Genomic DNA, 19,075 nt, shown 5'->3' on the forward strand with positions numbered 1-19,075 from the left:
TCACACGTCGTCTTCCTCTGACACCGCACTCCGTTCCTCCTCCGAGACCGCCGTCAGCTCGGAAGTGAAATGGTAAGAGGAGTCCTCCACATGGACGTGTCCTTCATCACAGAAAAACGGCCTCGAAGGCATCTGTAGGCCATCAACCCCAGCCTCCAGGATCTCAATGACCTCGCTCATCGTTGGCCGATCATGAGACCTCATCTGAATACACCATAATCCGACAACACACAGCTTCTTCTCCAGCTCGTGCATGTCGGCAGCAACTGGAGATATCTCGCCCGCTTCTTCCCGAGTCAGCTGGTCGTACACCCATGACGGATAGTACGCCTGGCTTGAGGACCCCATGTTTGGATCAGCGTTCCTTCTCCCGCCAGCCATCTCCAGCAGCAGCATCCCGAAGTTGTACACGTCGGACTTGCTGGATATGACGCCGAAGCTCCGGGATATCATCTCGGGGGCTATGTAGCCGATGGTTCCCCGCATGGCGCTCAAAGGCACGAAACTGTCACCCCTCGGGTACAGTTTGGCGAGCCCGAAATCTGCGACCTTTGGGACGAAATTGCTGTCGAGAAGGATGTTGTGTGGCTTGATGTCAAAGTGCAGAATCTGCATGTCGCACCCCTGGTGTAGGTAGTTGATCCCCCTGGCAATGCCCAGAGCGATCTTGTTGAGCTTGTCCCATGAGAAGCTCTTCTCAGTAGAGAAGATGTACTTGTCCAGAGAACCATGGGGCATGTACTCGTAGACTAAGGCCCTTCTCATTTCCTCCGAGCAGAAGCCCACTAAACGCACCACGTTGACGTGGTGGATCCTGCCGATGGTGGAGACCTCGCTGATGAAATCTTCTCCATTGATGTTTGAGTTGCCCTCTAACATCTTCACGGCAACATGGACACCGCCTGGAAGAAGCACACCCTTGTACACAGAGTCGTAGCCCCCTTGGCCCAATTTATCTATGAAATGGCTTGTGACTGCAACTATATCTGTGTACGAGTACCTTGTCGGGCCAATCATTTGTTGAATCCTGAGGAACTTCTCAACTGCATCAATTATGATCCTTGTTTTCATGTACTTGTAGGCTAGGAATATCCACACGGCCAGGGGTGCTAACAACAACCTGCACAGTACTGCGCAACAAGTTGACAGATACGGATGTAAGTTAAAAGCATGTAAGTTGTTTCTCAAGAGTAAAATGTGCATATAATTCTCGCATACCAAAAAAGAACTTGGGGATGGCAATAGCAGATAGTATGGTTGCAACAATCAAAATCAACTTTGTTGTGTAGTAGTGACCTTCAGAGCTCTGAGTCACGCATTCTAAGAAGTGCGCCTCACTCCAGAAAAAAGCATGAGTCCAATTAATAATGCTTGCACCAGATATTTGCTCCTTGAAGTAGCTGCAAATCATGCCATTGTAAGGAAATACATTTAGAAGGGAGCAAGGTTCTTCGATAGAGTAAATTACACTTGCAAACCATTTACGCATAACACAGTTTGGCTTTGTTTGAACCATGCAACCATGTAAGTCAACCATGCATTGCACGGACTACTGTTTTTTTAACTCAACATAGTCTGACATGTGACCAACATGGATGTAGTACAGTTGATTAACAAAACATGCATGATAAATGTAATCAACCTTTACTACCAACTAGCATTAATTGTTTAAGTAAAAGAACAACTAATGACGAGTGTGTATGTGCTCTACTAAAGATGTGCTTAACAGCCTGACATTAATTCTTGATAAAAGTAGAGAGCGGAGAAACGAAATTAGGGAGGAAACTGAACCACAGGGTGATCACCTGATTGAATTGTTGAGGCATAAATTGATGTTCTTTCTTAACTTCACAGAAGGAGAAGGCCTCGTGGTGTCCACAGGAAATTTGACAGTAAACCCCCTACTTATGACTTGTATGATATCTGCATAACTTGCATTATGTAGCTGTAGCGAATCAGTAGAGTACTCGTTACCAAGTAGAATCTTGGTCAGGTATCCACAATAAGGTTCAAGATCCTCAACCATACACCCGTAATCAGACACCCAGACATAAACATGTGAATTGTTGGCACTCAGGCAAGCAACGGGCTTGTATGCACTATTCTTCGCTACTGCTTGCGAACAATTAGCAAAACATGCTCTGCGATGGCTTCGAGTGACCAAATACCGAAAGCCGGGTGGTGAAACTGAATCAACTCCGTCCATGTATCGACTGTAAGGAATGTGATTCCTCAGTGGAAGAGGGCAGCTGCTACTGGTATTAAAGTTGGGATCCATGACCCAGAAGTAGGAAGCGGTGTAGTCGATGGCAGTCACATAGTATGTTCCTGTGTGGATGTGAATCGTAGCCTTGCTACTGGTGCAACCCAGTTCGTATGCTTCAACACCGCACTCAAGAGGATCACCTCGCCGACGGAAAGGAGGTTGTATGTCTTGCAGATGCCCACAGGAGAAAGGTGTGCAGCCATCGTCTCGTCCCTGGACATGATCTGCTGCAAGAACTGCAAAGAGGAAGAAGACAGTTAAGGATTGCAGGGTAATAGAACGATGAAATGCACCGGGGTTCCCCATGAAAGCTTTCTCACAGATGCACTAGGGATTTGATATCCTAGTTTAATTCTGTTAAAGAGTGCTAAGGGGGGCAAGGGATCGACATGGACTAGTTGATCATATCCAGCTGTGTATACCAATTAATGGTGTGGTTGGGATATTGATTATGACTCCACTGGTATATACATGACGCTCAAAAGAGGAAGATATTCTCTCGATTGTGTAGCTAGGACCCAAGACTTGGAGTCTTCTGTACCATCAATGTTTCCAGAGATTTTCCACACTGTGGCAGCTGCCAAGACTTGGAGTCTTCTGTACCATCAATGTTTCCAGAGATTTTCCACACTGTGGACTAGATTTTCCACACTGTGACAGCTGCCAATAGACTGGACCAAGTCCACAAGAGCATGGCATGGACTATCAATTTAAACACTATCCTCATCATCAGGCCTAACTATCAGTAGAGCATGACTCTGACTGCTTACCTATAGACAATGGGGAATAAGTGCTGTTTCTTTTTTGCATTTTCCACTCCACTTCTTCTTCTTCTTCCTCTCCATCTCAGTTACAATTGTACAGAAAGATGCGTAAATTACTTGTCATAGCCCTGCTGCTGCTGCTGCCTCTGATCAACCACGGAATCTACTTGGCAACGGCATGGGACGATAAAGATTTCTTCAAATATTGCCCACCATCCCAGTGCAGCGAACACGGCCCAGAGATCAGGTATCCTTTATGCCTTGAATCCAGCAATACATCATCATGTGGTTGTGGTGACAGAACAACCAGGAAGTTAGCATGCTCTGGTCAAGACACCATCCTTTTTCACCCCGTTCTTGGCCCATACAATGTTAGCGCCATAGATTACAGGCGTTCTTCAATGAAGATTATCCCGCTTGTAGACCCATGTTTGGTGCTCAAGCAGAAGCTCGTCATCTCCAGAAACTCATCATCTCAACAAGTTGATGTTTTCAACGATAAGATGCCAAGTCTTGACTTTTGGAGTTCTACAGCCCTGGTAAGCTGTTTAAGAGAGTTTGCACCTGGTGCTGCCGATGGGATTGCTGGCCCGGTCTCCTGCCTTAGCAACACAACCCACTTCTTTTATTTGGTGGATGGTGTTGAAGACATGTCTTCTCTTCCGTTGGACTGCAAGGTCATCCCAGTCTCAGATGGTGTCCGTGGCAGTCTGATACCCATGTATTGGATTTGCGGCCCATTATACTTCCCACAGCACTTCAAGAAACATGCAGAAACATTCCTCAGTTCTGCTGAGACCACGGTGTGTTTTGGTTCTTACCCTTGCGGACATTGTGAGCGCAGTGGGCGAAGCTGCGCTTTCAGCTCAGAACGGAATGAACAATTCTGTATGCCTGGCGGTATGATCAATTCTAACTCTCTAGAACCATGTTTAATTGCATCATCCTATTTTATTTGTAATGAAGCTTTGAAGTATGTTAAAAATTCACTTTATAATTTCAAGTGTTTGAATCTCCACGAGAATTTCTTTCAACTATTGTTCTTTCAAAATAGCACCACACATTATTTTAGTAGCCTTCTTGAGCAATCACAGTGACCTAAGCACCTAAAAGCATCTCTAGCAGACCTCGTATAATGCCCCGACCAGTAAAATAACCGCCAAAATACAGGTCCGCGCGAAAAAAGTTGTTCGACCAGACCCCGCAAACGCGTCGGACCCGTAAATATTTTTGCGGGACGCAGTAAAAAAGCTCCTCCCAATCTGCAAAAACACGGTTTTCGCGTCCGCTTCTATGATGCCCTGTATCGAGAGAAATCAGTTGACGGGAGTCCAACTGCCACGAAAACTTCCGCATCCACCGTCCACGTCCACCGTGCGCTGCCCCGGACGTCGCCCCTGGCGGCCGCCCGACGGGAGATAGCTAGCTAGCTTCTGACTCTTGAATGGATTCGGGGACGTGAGCTAACTAGCTAGCTTGCTCCTGGATGGATTCGTGGACGGAGCTAGCTAGCTCCTAGTTCTTGGATGGATTCGTGGATGGAGGAGCTAGCTAGCTAGCCAGGGACCGGCGACTCCGTATTTAGCTGTTTCATATGCTCTTCATCGACTTTTAAGAACAAATTTAGCTCGCTGGCTCTTGGATGGATTCGTGGACAGAGGAGCTAGCTAGCTAGCCAGGGACCGGTGACTCCGTATTTAGCTGTTTCATATGCTCTTCATCGGTTTTTAAGAACAAATTTAGCTCGCTGGCTCTTGGATGGATTCGTGGACAGAGGAGCTAGCTAGCTAGCCAGGGACCGACGACTCCGTATTTAGCTATTTCATATGCTCTTCATCGGTTTTTAAGAACAAATTTAGCTGACCATGGACAAGGACGAGAGGAAGAAGAAGATGTGGGGAACAAATTTAAGCAAAAAAATCGATTTACAGTTTAAAAAATTTAAGAGGTCTATTCGGCCGCAGCTCGAACCGACCCGTAAAAGAGTACCTTCTACGAATATCCTATTTTACGGGTCCGTTTTGCGGGGTCTGACTCAGCCCTCGCCCGCGCCGGCCTGCAAAACCGTTTTTCCGCGAATTGTAAACGCGTTTTGCGGGTCGACGTTATAGGGTTCTGCTAGAGATGCTCTACACTCAACTAATCCTTTGGAGATATCAGTCCAATACTGTGGCAGAAATTCACATACACAACTTCAATACAAACAGAATCCTAAAGCATAATATTTCTGAACAACAAAAGAAAACATAAATGATTGTACAAATTACTATTTTTGTAAAAATATAATAAACCTTCCATCCAAGAACCAACCCTTGCCAAGTTTCCAGGAAGCGCATTACAGAGCCAAGCCAAAAGCAAGAAAACCAGCAAAAGACCATCGACAACACAATCTTCAACCGGTACCACATCCTCTTAAACATAACACAACCACCAAAGCAACTAATCCTTTGGAGTAATGTCCTTCTCTAAGTTCAGTGTAAAGCTTGGCCAGTACCACAGTGTGTTCATGATGTTCTCTTCTAGATATAAAGAGGCATGGTTCTCCTCTATGCTCTTCAAAAATGAAATATGGTTGGTCAGTTGTGACGAAGATTTTCTCTTTCAAGAAGGCCTAAAGATTACTGCTTATTTGTTTCTGAAACATTAAAAGCTCTATTGTATCCCTGCTAGGGAAATGTATGGTAGCACCAGTGGACAACACCGAAAACAATTTCACAGTTCTACACAAAAAATCAACAAGTATAATTCATTTATCTTTACTAAACCATCATCGGGGTCTAATTCTCTTTTTTGGTATTTGCAGGTTCCCGTATCAAAGTCATTGCAGGTACTACTCTGACTGCAGTCATTTTCATTACAAAAATTTTATTATGCAAATCTCTATTGTTGCACGTCTAGTTACAAAATTTAATTCCCAATGCAATATGCTGATGTCATATTGTTTGTTTATTCAGCTACATCATCGGTGGCCGCATTTGTTGTTCTTTTGTTAACGGTGGCCACTGTGCTTTATCTTTCACTCAAGACAAGATATAACGCGGAGATACATTTGAAGGTTGAAATGTTTCTCAAGACATATGGAACATCGAAACCCACGAGGTACACTTTCTCTCAAGTTAAGAAGATGGCAAGACGGTTTAAGGAAAAAGTAGGGCAGGGAGGATTTGGAAGTGTATACAAAGGCGAGCTACCAAATGGAGTGCCCGTGGCAGTCAAGATGCTAGAGAACTCTAGAGGAGAGGGAGAAGTATTCATCAACGAAGTTGCAACAATCGGACTAATCCACCATGCCAATATTGTCCGCCTCCTGGGATTTTGTTCCGAAGGAATGAGACGGGTTCTTATTTACGAATTCATGCCTAACGAGTCACTGGAGAAATACATATTCTCTGATGACCCTAACATTTTTCAGAACCTTCTGGTACCAGACAAGCTGCTAGATATTGCTTTAGGCATCGCCAGAGGAATGGAGTACCTGCATCAAGGGTGCAACCAGCGCATCCTCCACTTTGACATCAAGCCTCACAATATCCTTCTCGACTACAACTTCAACCCAAAGATCTCAGACTTTGGCCTTGCAAAGTTGTGCGCGAGGGACCAAAGCATCGTCACCTTAACCGCAGCAAGAGGCACGATGGGCTACATTGCACCAGAGCTATACTCTCGCAACTTTGGGGGAGTATCGTACAAGTCAGACGTGTTCAGTTTCGGCATGCTGGTGCTAGAGATGGTGAGCGGAAGGAGGAACTCAGATCCAAGTACTAAGAGTCGGAACGATGTTTACCTCCCGGAGTGGATCTACGAGAAAGTGATCAATGGGGAGGGTTGGCGCTTACTCTGGAAGCGACTCAAGAAGAGAAAGAGAAGGTGAGGCAGCTGGCGATGGTGGCACTGTGGTGCATCCAGTGGAACCCGAGAAACCGGCCGTCTATGACAAAGGTTGTTAACATGCTAACAGGGAGGCTGCAGAGTCTGCAGATGCCACCAAAGCCGTTCGTCTCATACGAAAACGAGCCTGTGTCGTAATAAATCAGAGGAGGGACTACAATACTCTGTCAGCATTCAGGGACTGGTATATATACTCTGCCAACACTGCATCTGGAGGTGTATGAATAATCACTGGTCAGCGGTCACTACCACTGTAATAGTAGTACGGTACAATGCAAGATACAGGATTTGTAGTTGGACTTGTATTTTAACAGCTACTCCCATATTTATCTCTACATAAGTTGCGAATAGCTCGTGTAAAATTCGATACTCTGCTGATTACCTTAATTATCGCTGCATTGCAGTCCGTCCACATCCGACAGTTAGTGACGGAACTTTTCCTTCCCAGCACAAAGTGAATGTGATCCACATTCACACATTTTCACTTGCACATCAGGTAAAATGCCACCATTGAATCGGAATTCCACACCAATTCGAGCTTCGATCATTTGAGTATGATAACAGACTAGTAAATCAGAAACTGTGGGAGGGAGAGGAGTGATGTACCTCTTGATATTATTGGAATATGAGAGGAATCGAAGCTCGGCTAGCTGCTGCTTGCTGCCGTTGGGATTGGGGGGACTGCTGCTGCGGTGAAGCCTACTTCTAACAACAAGGCCAGAGCCCATCACCTTTCCCGGGCCGATCGAGGTCCAACATTGCTCACTTCTCTTTTTTTTTAAATGTTTTTTTTAACTCGTTGTGTCGAATAGTTTGAGGAAACAAACATCTTCTTCCCACCCCCAACATCTATGTTTGCCCTGATCACTGCCGCCATCCACCTCAAATGATCCATCGAACCAGCATCGGCCGGACCGTCGTCTCTCTCCACCCATGACTGATGTTTGATGTCACCTTGTCCTCTCGGTCTCGAATGGCCCTTTGCCATTGCCTTCGTTCGTTTGCCCCCACCCCGGCCTTCCCTCTTACCTCGCCTTCTCATATTCTAATGAGCCACTCCGCACCCGCATTCACCGCCAATTTTGCGTCATCGCATTTATTTACGTTGTTGGGTCATCACCGACTCGGCTTCACTCCTTTTGTTGCATCATCCCCACCACCACCAATCGTCCACCGCCCCCTCACCTCCTATCAGCCCCCATGAGGCACTCTACCTCCACCTCGGCGGTGTCACTCTAGCTTCTTTTGTATGGCCCAGGACGACACGCCAATGCATGTTTGATAGACAATTCGACACAGTGAGACTTGAAAAGGGTTTACACCCCCCCCCCCCTCCCCCCCTTAAAAAAAGAGTTTACCACATGGGAAGAAAACATTCGGACACATGGGACTTAAATGGATCGTGGCCACTACGCCCATTCACATAGGTACGCTTTTCTTCTTTCTTGGAATTGTGCTTAAAATATAAATTATAATCCAATCTATAATGAAAAGGAGTAAAAGTATTCACTTGTTAAAAAAATCATAAAAAGTATTTACTTTAAAAATGTTCTTATTTTATATAAAACTTAATGCAATCGAAACAATGTTCATGTATACTAAAAAATATTGTTATAATTTGCAAAAGTGTTCATCCCTTTTTAAAACATCTACTTTTAGAATGTTGACTTGTTCAAACAGGATGTTCTTTCAATTTCAACGAGTGTTCATGTCCTTCAGAAAAATGTTCATGTAATCATGATCACATATTTAAGAAAAGATTCATGCATTTCTCAATAAATACGTATATATATTTTACACAAAAAATATGTAGAGGCAGAAAATGGAGAAAGGGAGAAAAGAGGGGGCGGGGGTGGGGAGAAAAAGAAAAGGGAAAACCCAAAAAAAGTAAGAAGAAAACAATGAAAATACTAACATGATAAACAAGAAAAGACAAACAAAAACTGAAAACCCCTTACAGGTTTGGGTCCATCTAGGTCACTTTGTTGATTCCGTGCTGCATACTTGTTTGTATAAAAGGTTATCATGATCCGTATCCTTGAAAAAAAAGAGGTTATCATGATCAAACTTATTTGAGCAACATCTAAGCTCCCAAACTTGTTGAATTCTGGTAGGAAGTACGGACCACCGTCTCTTATGTTGGATATTCTCTTTACACATGATCCAACACAAATTTGGTCGCTAAATTCAGTACTCATCATCCAACCAAACTCACTTAATCTTGATGGGGGTCTAATATGTGTATAATTATATTAAAGTTCAGAACAAATATAACTATATAAAGTACTACAACCTAAGTATTTAGATGACTACACAATAAAGTTTTAATTAGTTATGCACTAGGACTGGTCCGATCTTGCCTTCCAAACAATATACATGCACACACAACCACATATATATTATGCATCTACCTATCTATTAATCGACCCCATGTCGAATCCCATGGACACGAGGTGCCCGTACATCATCTGGTTCCACACGTCCGGCACACCCGGCAGGCACCAGTGGCTACAATCCTCGGGCGCATCCGATGGCGTCTCGGGCTCCCGGTACCGCGACGGATGCCCATCCCTCCTCAAGCCCGTCGTGTATGTTATGTTCAAGAACACCGCATCCTTGTTCATCCCATGCCGTCTCCTCATGCTCCGTGCCACACTCGAGATCATTGTGTTGATCCACGAGTGCTCCTGCTGGTCCCTCTCACTCGTGATCGTCGTCAGCGGATCCCATTGGTCCGTGCAGGAGCCACCCGTGTCCCATGTCCGATTGCCGTAGTGTGATGGGGAATAGCTCCTGAAGAAGAGGTGGCCCCTCCTGGAGAGTCGGGGATTGGTCAGTGCCCAATCTTTCACCGTCTGCAAAGACCGTCAGAATGCTTCCTTGATGTTTGTTGTCACGTTGAACCGATCGCCCACGGTGAAATAGTTTCCTCTGCAAGCATTGATTGCAGCTCCAGTCAAATAACTAACCATTGTGATAACAATGTAAAAATTTCATGTGGCAGCTAGCTAATTACATACGATTTGATGGTCTTATGCAGGTTCCACCGACGAGCACATCGGCGCTGGCCCAGCAGGCGGCATGCCGCGGCACCACGTCAAGCCGGATGGCCCTCTTGATTGCGCCATCGCTCGTCGGCGGGAGACGGTCGACCTTGACGAGCATGGCCGCGCGGTAGTACTCCACGGAGAGGTTGTAATCTGCAAAGACCATGGAGAGGTAGCCCTTGTGCCGGCTCAGGGGCTTCCCGAACTTCTCTTTTATCCTCGAACCGGCCGGCACGGCGGCGGCGAGCATGCACAACATGGACTCCCATTGGTTGCGACCGATGGAGTCGCCGACGAACACGATCCGGCCGTTCCGGCTCCTCTCCAACATATCAGACGCGTTAAACCTATCGAATTTAAACATGAAAGTTCTATTTCATTTGAGATGTCAATGACGATAACGATGACGATGACGATGAATACAAACGTACTTAGGGAGGTGGCAGCTGCCATGGCGAGGTTTCCAGCACCATTGGCGGAAGGACGAGTCGTTCCGGCCGTTCTGCACGCAACGGAAGCCGGGGTCGAGAAACGGGCAGTCCTCCCCATAGGTCGTGGTGGCGGCGGTGTTGTCCCTCACCCATTTCCCGTCGGAGTAATCACAGCCACCGGTGACGTGGTTGATGCGACGCGGCGGTGACCGAGTCGGGAAGAGGGGCGTCTGTGTGACGATGACGGAGAGCGCGAAGAGGACGAGCAAGACGGAGAAGATTGTAGCGTGTCTAACATGCATGAGGTGGGTTTGTGGCTATACCTGGGTGGTGATTGAAGGCTTGAGAGGAGGAGGAGAGTGAGCAAGCGAGTGGTGCTAATGCCATGCCAAGAGCACATGCAAACCTCCGGTTAGAGTCTTCATTAATTAATTAATAGGTTAGTTAGGTCAATCATCATCTTGGTGTGACTCTTTCTGTGCAAGCACCCTTTTTTAGCTTGGTAAATATGTTATGTGCCCTTTTTCCCATCCAAAGTGTAGATGAGTTGTTTGAAATGATTGGTTGTCTAATTTAAACATAATGTGTCTACTTACATGGTTCTTAGTTTTTTACGGACGAAAACGATCTGTTTCATCTTCTTGATTTACATAACATTCAAGTGTGAACCTTAGGAACATTCATCATCATGTATGAACAAAGACTTGATTTTAATGAGACAAAGAACATTGCGGCACCATCAAGTATAACTAAATAAAAAAAACAGGAAAGCAAAAAATTGTGAGATGTGTGCATATGAACCTCTTTGCGTGTTATTGAACCCACCTGACAAGGATCAGCTGTAACCAATCTAATGCACATAATAAGCGCGATGCTGGTGAAATGAATGGCGAGAGCAGTCAAAAATAGATCAAAGATCTTCAACAAGTGGGCGAATCCCCCATCTAAATATATTGCTCGAAGGTTGTAACCACCGTTTAAGTGAAGGAAAAGGTATGACCGCCATGCGGAGGCAGCAACCTTGTGAGCCTGCTACTTAAACCTATGATAGATATCACATAGCCAATTCATCAATAATAAGGCGTGCGATGAAGTTGTAGAGCTAAACGATCTTATTGAAATCCATGGCATTCCTGGAGACACAAATCTTCCATGGAATAATGAGTAGCACCGAGGACAAGATGGAGAGGTCCAAGCCGGGGTGCATCCTGCACGCCCAAAGCTCGCCGATGCAGCGAGGTGGGATGATGCCAGGGAAGATGATGTCGCTCTAGATGGGCGGACGGTGTCGCTCTAGATGTGCTTGTGGTGAAGGGTGTTGAGCTTATTTCTGAAGAGAAGCCATGATAAGATCTTCACATGGTTAGGGACTCTGGTTGACCAAATAGCCGTAGCCTTTGCGTGTCCAAAACTCCAAATCATCCTGGGCCATGACAGGTGATAAGCCGCACGGGTGGAGAAGGGGCGACCACCGTGAAGGAAGCGCAGATCATGGTCCGCACAAGTCATCCTGCAGAAGCGGCATTAGATAGACGGTTCCACACACAAAACTCTAAATCATACTCCCTCCTTAAACTAATACAAGAACATTTAGATCATTATTTTAGTGTTCTAAATGTTTTTATATTAGTTTACAGAGGGAGTAGGTAAGTATGGTCGCCACTCTGACAAAACAATTAGTAGCGTGGGTAAATAAAATTGAGAAATCGAGAGCTAGGGGCAAGTATGTGGATCCAAGTATATGGCACATGCATATAATTCAAGAAATGTGCATATCTTTTTTATCCCTGTAACCCCATGGCCCCAGGATGCATTACCGAAATAACAGAACAGCGGTTCAGTACATGCGAAAAGTAAAGCTTCGTCCAAACAGAAGCTGTGCACTCAGCCGCCGCGAGGCGTAAAATAACGGTTCAATTCAATGCAACAATAAAAACATTAACAAGTAATCTATATACTGATAGTTTTGTTTATACTTTCATTTACATACCTGCTGCGTTGAGGGTAGCTGTGCTGGACATGATCCCAATGCCCGCAGGGCATGTCAGGTCTCTGCTGGTTTCCCATCGCTTAATTTGCTTGCAATTGGAGGCGATGGGATGCTTATCCTCATTTTCTAGGTGCATATAGAACATATAGTAGTCTGTATACATGAGAGCTTCTCATATACATGAAATTTATGATAAATATTTCATGATCTGTGGAAGACATATACTAGTGCATGCATTGATTTTCTAGGTGCACTTTATAGCATTTTTCAAGGTTTTAAATTATCCTCATTTTCACAACTAAACAAATGATGATATGCAAATGATCATGATGCACATTACAACCCTTATAATTATGAGTTACTAAACCGGGGATGTCACGGCAGAACATCTTCCAGTTCCCACCAAGATGATAATCCCCAAGCCCTCGACCACACACGAGGTATCAATTACCGTATGCAACCTCCAGTATATATGATCACAAATGTCACTTGGAAAAGGTTTGGCCATAAATTAGGTGTACAACTCTAGCTAATGGTTAGGAAATCACAACCATAAGAAAGTAAACTTTGGAGATGAACCCAATAATAAAGTTGCATTTTTATATTACATATACATATCTCGATGAGTAAGGTTGAGTACAACAAACACAAGCATCTTGACGTGAGTGAGGAACTCCCCTCCAGCGCTCAGCTGCTTAGCGTGGAACCCATGATCACAGTTGCGTGCGATGTAGCAGAGCATTTCCACCCATACCGTTGCGACCATCTCCCACCGTTTAGCTGCCCCAACTTTGCTTTCGAGCACACAGTCCAAACAGTTTAGGCCATCATATATACGAGCTAGACTGTTTGTACGTATATGCTGAAAGAGATCTGCTCTTTGACTGCAGAATCTCTGGAGGAAGTCACTCTTATCATAGTTGCCATCTCTCCAAAATGTTCCAATAAACTCCATATATTCTTTGAATAGTAAATGCCCGTGAGAGTCAACCATCAAGTTGCACTTGTAGACCAGGTGCATGATGTAATTGGACAAGTGTTGGCTGCAGGTTCTAAACTTGGAGGGCGTCTCATCCCGCATTAGGCATATGTCTGTCACAAGATGCCAAAACAAGGCACTAAAGACAAGATCTGTAACACCTCCAAAGGTGTCGCTAACTTTCTGTTGGGCTTCACTAAACCCAGAGGAGGAAGAAAGAATATGAGTTGCCCACTCGGCACGGAAGCTGGTCAACATCAACCTCCAGTTATTGTCGTACAGTTTATCAAGGAACAGCTCCTTTACCTCTGGGGAGATGGCAACATGTTTGGTTGTGTGGTGGTATTGCTTGATGCCCATACGCCACATCATCCATTTCAGCCACCCATATTGCTTTCTCGCCTTCTCTTGGATTATTTCATCAATCATGTTATACTGCTGCAGCTTACCTGACCACTCCAATCTGTCGTTTTCCGAGCCTGGGCGGAGGCCCTTGAGGATACTAAGCACAATTCTTGGACTATGGCCTCCTCCTGGGCATACCTTGTATGGCCAATATGATGTCATGAGCCACATCAATATAGAGGATATCTCCAACGCCACTGCACCAACAAGCAATATGTAAGAGATGGCAACATCAGCTACACCATAGTACTTGACAGCTTCTGATCGCCCCTTCCCTCCCTTATGATGAACAACAAACAGAGCAAGAGCTGTAGAGTTTATGACAAGGATGGTGAGCCGGTGCAACACACCATCGAGGCTTCCAAACTTGGTGTACAAGTAGTCATAGATCAATGAGAGTTGGATCTCAGTTAACTTGTGTGCCAAGTTAACTCTGTCGTCTGGCAGCACGGGATATGGTTCCTTCCGTCTCAAATCAACACCGGAGTACACTTCATAGAACCTGTTCATGAAATATCCCATGCTTCTATAAAATATGTCATGAACTACCTCTATCTGCAACCTGGATTTTTTGTCAGAAGACATAAATGACCAGATAGCTCTTTGTTCCTTCAGGGTTCTTTTCTGCCCAAGCAACGGACCCCAAGGCCTGCTTATAGGTCCCCATGAGCCGGCTCTCCCAAGTATCCATATTCTCTCCATATATTTGGCTATCCCAGAGATGAAGATTAGCACCATGGGAGCCACAAGCTGCTTGTCCCCTTGCCATTGCTTGCCCACGACATAGATGGCCAGTGCAACCTGGGTGGTGAGGTTCAACAGGTGCCTCTTCCACAGCGCACAATCCTCCATGGAGAAGGCTGTGATGGTGTCCTGCCCTCCGAGGTGGAGCAACATAAACGGTGCCCAGAAGAGCACCATATGGTGCCGCGGGTCATCACGCACAACACATGTGAGGTGCCCGAGAACAAAGACCGCCACGGTGTCCGCCGACAGGTAGGCAAGCCACAGCAGCACGCTGAGCAAGCGGGAGCGGTAGCGCTTCCGGAACCCCGCGAAGAAGAGAAGAAACACTTGCAGGGAGAAGCTCGCAAGCACCAGGCACTGGATCTCCCACTCGTTCCATAGCTGCTGGATGCTCGCTACTGTCAGTCTGCCAATAAGCTGAAATATTTTAGTTCACTCCAAAGTATCATCGGTTGCTCTAACATACTGAACTATTTGTTTTTGCTCTAACTATTTTAGATAATCTATTATATTATTATTAAAACAAAGGGTGACAAAGCGACTATATTCGTCGGCAGAAAATATATAATGTCCGTTTGATCCTAGTGGGATCTAACTGTTAACTGTTAAGATTGAATAACGGAACAACTATCTACGTCAGCCAGGGGGAACAGCTCGTGTTTAATTCAGGTCTGCTTTTAAAAACTGGAGAACAGATTGTGTGTATTGCCATCAGAAACAGCGTAACTAAAATGGATGATGCCATATCAGGCCAAGGCCTAAACTTCTATACAGATGCTCAAGGCAAGTTGTTAAAGGCAAAAGTTATATCTCAGTTACAACTAAAAAGGATCTTCACTGTTTAGAATTCTCCACTGAGCTAGAAGACATCATAATAAATTCGAAATTGTCATTTGATAAGCTCTACTCATATGTTCTTCGATTATCACTATGAGATTCTTTTTTATGGCAGTTTTCCGAAAATCAATATGTAGAATAAAACATGTCTTGGTACGAAATCAGCATTACATTCATAAACAGATTAATTTATAAAAAACTCTTTCTTAGGTGCATAACAAATGCGACTCTGTTTTATAGAATATTACATACAGAATAATAATAATAAGAAATAGACCTGATTTTCATACGAACTCCATCAGACATCTATAGTAAGTAAATCCATACCAATAAATATATGAAAACTAGTATAAGTGGATAAATAATATAATTATACACATATATTACAAGTAATAAAAATTGTAGAAATTTGTTTTGTATACAAATTTGTATGAAAACCTTAATGGTTAAAGGGAAACCCTTGTGGCAGGCGGCGCGCCGGCCGAAACGTTCGGCCGGTCGCGCGCGACCAGCGCGTGTAGCTGATTAGGCATGCATCTTTTTTCCCGTCTAAATTTGCTGCAACTAGCTTTTAAATTTATTACAAGTGTTTTCTATTCGCTACATTTGTCCACTAAAAAGCTGCATATACGTTTGCTACATTTGTTCATCGGATTGTTTTTGCTACAACCCACATTTTGTTTTGCTGCCACGCATCATCAACGTCATTTTTTTGCTACGATCACGTTAATATTTTTTTGCTACAACCATATTTTTGTTGCAACCGTGGCCGAAATTTGCTACATCGAGGAATTTTGCTGCATGGACAGATCTAACGATGCGGCCCGCGTGCGGCCGGCCGAAAGTTTCGGTCGGCGCAGAGCGCTGCCCATAGTTAAGCTATGAAGTTACAAAAACTCTTATTTGGAAGATATTAAATAAAACTCCCTTTATATATGTGGCAATTTTATGTATAGACCCCCTAAACAACTGTATTTTAGAATATAATTTTTGTTAACCATCGAATTAAAGTCTTATGGATGAAGTGACGCCAAGCTTCTGGCATTCTCTGACAAGAGAGTGCCACAAAAGCTAAAAGGCAAGTTCTATAGGACGGTAGTTCGACCCGCTATGTTGTATGACGCTGAGTGTTGGCCGACTAAAAGGCGACACGTGCAATAGCTAGGTGTGACGGAGATGCGCATGTTGAGATGGAGGTGTGGCCACACAAGGAAGGATCGAATCCGGAATGATGATATACGAGATAGAGTTGGGGTAACGTCAATTGAAGAGAAGCTTGTCCAACATCGTCTGAGATGGTTTGGACATATTCAGCGTAGGCCACCAAAAACCCCAATGCATAGCGGACGGCTAAAGCATGCTGATAATGTCAAGAAAGGTCGGGATAGACCGAACTTGACATGGGAAGAGTCCGTAAAGAGAGATCTAAAGGATTGGAGCATCACCAAAGAACTAGCCATGGACAGGTGTGCGTGGAAGCTTGCTATCCATGTGCCAGAACCATGAGTTGGTCGCGAGATCTTATGGGTTTCACCTCTAGCCTACTCCAACTTGTTTGGGACTAAAGGCTTAGTTGTTGTTGTTGTTGTACCTTCTGGTTTAGAAACTACAAACATACTTTCATATGGAATTTGGAACGGAAGAAAAACAAATTGGTTTTGTACAAACACCATGCGCAATCCATAATAGCTGGATTTGTAATAACTATATATACCTTATTAGGTGGCTGATGAATAAAACTTTGTTAATATATGATGCAAAGTTAGGTGGTCGATGAAATTCTGTTAATATATGATTGCAAAATAAGAAAAAAAAGGAAATTATCAAAATTGATTCATGCATGCACATATAGCTATTAGATGTGCAAATATGAATGATTTTTGGGACCATAAGAAAAGAATGTGACAAGAGTGGAATAGAAATGAGAGTCGCATTTGTTATACATAAAGAGAACACTGCTAGTTGAAGATAAAGAGCTCCGATCCCCATGCTCTACATAGATACGTAATAATACCAAATGCGCATGCATATAATTTTAGAAATGCACCTATTTTTTCATTCATACCAAGCCCCATGGCCCCAAGTTCCATTACCGAAATAATGGAACAGCGAGTCAGTATGCAGAAAATAAAGCTTTATCCAAACAGTAACAACAAGCCGCATTCAGCAACCGCCCAGCACATGGCAACAGTTCAATTTAATAATTTAAAAAATAAACCTACTTTATACAATAGGTTTATCTATATTTTGAATATGTGTACCTGCTGTGTTGAGCTTCGGGAGGGTAGCTGCTCTGGACATGATCATTCAACATCCTCATGTTGGTCAAACTCTACAGGATTGATTAGAGAAAGACCAAAGAGCGGTATGATCAATTGGCATATCTGATTTGTTTAGAGCATTCCTATTTCAAGGCAGTGTTTATATAGGGCCATAATAGATGGACACACCTCGAGGATTGCAGCAAAATAATGGAACTGATCCCAAAGCCTGCAGGGCATGCCAAGTTTCTGCTAGCTTCCCTTTGCTTTGCTTGCAGCCGGAGACGATGCGAGACTCTTAGTATAGTCTTTGCTTTGCTTGCAGTTGTAGACAATGCACAATTCTTAGCCAATTGCCTAAAAAAAGAACAGATACTCATTGTCTTGTGGGCTGTTCATTTTTCTTTTCCCTCTGTCCGGTTTAACCCAAAATTTGTTTTCCATTTGCCTTCCATTCTGTCCCAAGGATATAAGTCTAAACACAACCTTCAACTGGTACTAACCACCAGCTCAGTGTGGTCAGCACTAAAATTAGTTTAAATGCTTTATTTGGCAGTGCACTTCATTTACCTCGTTGCTGAGAAAAAAAATCTGCTATATTCAGAAAAGGCATGCAGGTCTTATATTGAGCACTCTCTAACTGCAAATAGCTAACGAACACCTCTGCAGCTAACTGTGTGGGTCTACAACAGCAACAGCTCAAAGTATAACAAACATGTTGCCAAAAGCAAAGGTACCAAGTCATGACACATTTTTTTATAAGTAGACCCCACCATGAGAGAAAAGATGTGCCATCAAATCTCAGGATTTTTCAAAGAAGCAGTGAAAAATAACCAACAGCCACATCCTCAGATGCTTATACCATCGACATAAATTAGTCAGCATACGATTATTACCAGTCACTCTTGCTAGCATAACTAATTTGGTCCTAAGCATCACTTGCTAGCACATAGGCAATTTGGCCTTTCTGTGGGAACCATAACTAATTTCGTGAAACAGAAAAGAACAAGCCCAACACTACACATCGAAGTTGTCCCATGTCGCCATCATCAACCATATACCGTCCACGCACATAAGATGTGATGCAATCGATCACACTGCACACCAAACATATCAAGTGATCGCATCAAGCCAGTTTGGCACTGAGGAGCTTTACTGTGGAAAACAGTTGGTTTAGGGAACCTTTATTGATCCAATCCTATTCAAATACATTTCTGATATGGCTCCAATATGGCGCAATAAATTAGTGGGTATGAATTGAATAAATAGAAAGGCAACCCTAAAAGATGAACAAGGAAATCAATGTGCTATAGAAACATACCTTTTCATGTGCCTTGATATGTCATTTTAATTCAAAATCACTTGCAAATCTATTGTCAAATGCTGGGAATGGGCATACAAGATAACTTTCTACGGCATGTGTTTTGAGGTGCGCACTTAAGTTAAAATCCAAAGAGAAA

General features: G+C 44.0%; 1 protein-coding gene, 2 long non-coding RNA genes and 2 pseudogenes across 4 annotated transcripts; 1 reads left to right on the forward strand and 4 right to left on the reverse strand.

The window, feature by feature from the left end:
- On the reverse strand, positions 1 to 2,682 carry LOC123395027 (LEAF RUST 10 DISEASE-RESISTANCE LOCUS RECEPTOR-LIKE PROTEIN KINASE-like 2.5). Its single transcript, XM_045089941.1, has 3 exons — positions 1,806 to 2,682; positions 1,219 to 1,400; positions 1 to 1,130 (listed from the first exon to the last, which is right to left on the reverse strand). Exons 1-3 carry the CDS (start codon positions 2,570 to 2,572, stop codon positions 1 to 3), a joined length of 2,079 nt encoding a protein of 692 aa, XP_044945876.1. The 5' UTR covers positions 2,573 to 2,682.
- A 287-nt stretch (positions 2,683 to 2,969) lies between these two features.
- Positions 2,970 to 7,280, forward strand: LOC123427747 (annotated as a pseudogene). Its single transcript, XR_006622434.1, has 3 exons — positions 2,970 to 3,930; positions 5,834 to 5,857; positions 5,985 to 7,280. The product of XR_006622434.1 is annotated as a rust resistance kinase Lr10-like (transcript).
- LOC123428082 lies at positions 5,161 to 7,347 on the reverse strand. The gene is made up of 2 exons (XR_006622480.1): positions 7,301 to 7,347; positions 5,161 to 5,583 (listed from the first exon to the last, which is right to left on the reverse strand). It is a non-coding gene; the product is annotated as an uncharacterized LOC123428082 (long non-coding RNA).
- A 6-nt stretch (positions 7,348 to 7,353) lies between these two features.
- On the reverse strand, positions 7,354 to 7,566 carry LOC123428145. The gene is made up of 2 exons (XR_006622501.1): positions 7,525 to 7,566; positions 7,354 to 7,456 (listed from the first exon to the last, which is right to left on the reverse strand). It is a non-coding gene; the product is annotated as an uncharacterized LOC123428145 (long non-coding RNA).
- A 1,763-nt stretch (positions 7,567 to 9,329) lies between these two features.
- Positions 9,330 to 10,698, reverse strand: LOC123395032 (annotated as a pseudogene).
- Positions 10,699 to 19,075: the final 8,377 nt, after the last annotated feature.

The sequence above is a fragment of the Hordeum vulgare genome, chromosome 1H (genome assembly GCF_904849725.1).
Source record: "Hordeum vulgare subsp. vulgare chromosome 1H, MorexV3_pseudomolecules_assembly, whole genome shotgun sequence".
Taxonomy (NCBI): Eukaryota; Viridiplantae; Streptophyta; class Magnoliopsida; order Poales; family Poaceae; genus Hordeum; species Hordeum vulgare.

Excerpts from the sequence above, each read along its gene's own strand:
- LOC123395027 (XM_045089941.1), bottom strand. The coding sequence starts at position 2,572 with ATGGGGAACCCCGGTGCATTTCATCGTTCTATTACCCTGCAATCCTTA. Across the intron at positions 1,401-1,805 it reads TGCCTCAACAATTCAATCAG|CTACTTCAAGGAGCAAATAT; the intron begins GTGATCACCCTG and ends CATGATTTGCAG. Across the intron at positions 1,131-1,218 it reads CATCCCCAAGTTCTTTTTTG|TACTGTGCAGGTTGTTGTTA; the intron begins GTATGCGAGAAT and ends CTTGTTGCGCAG.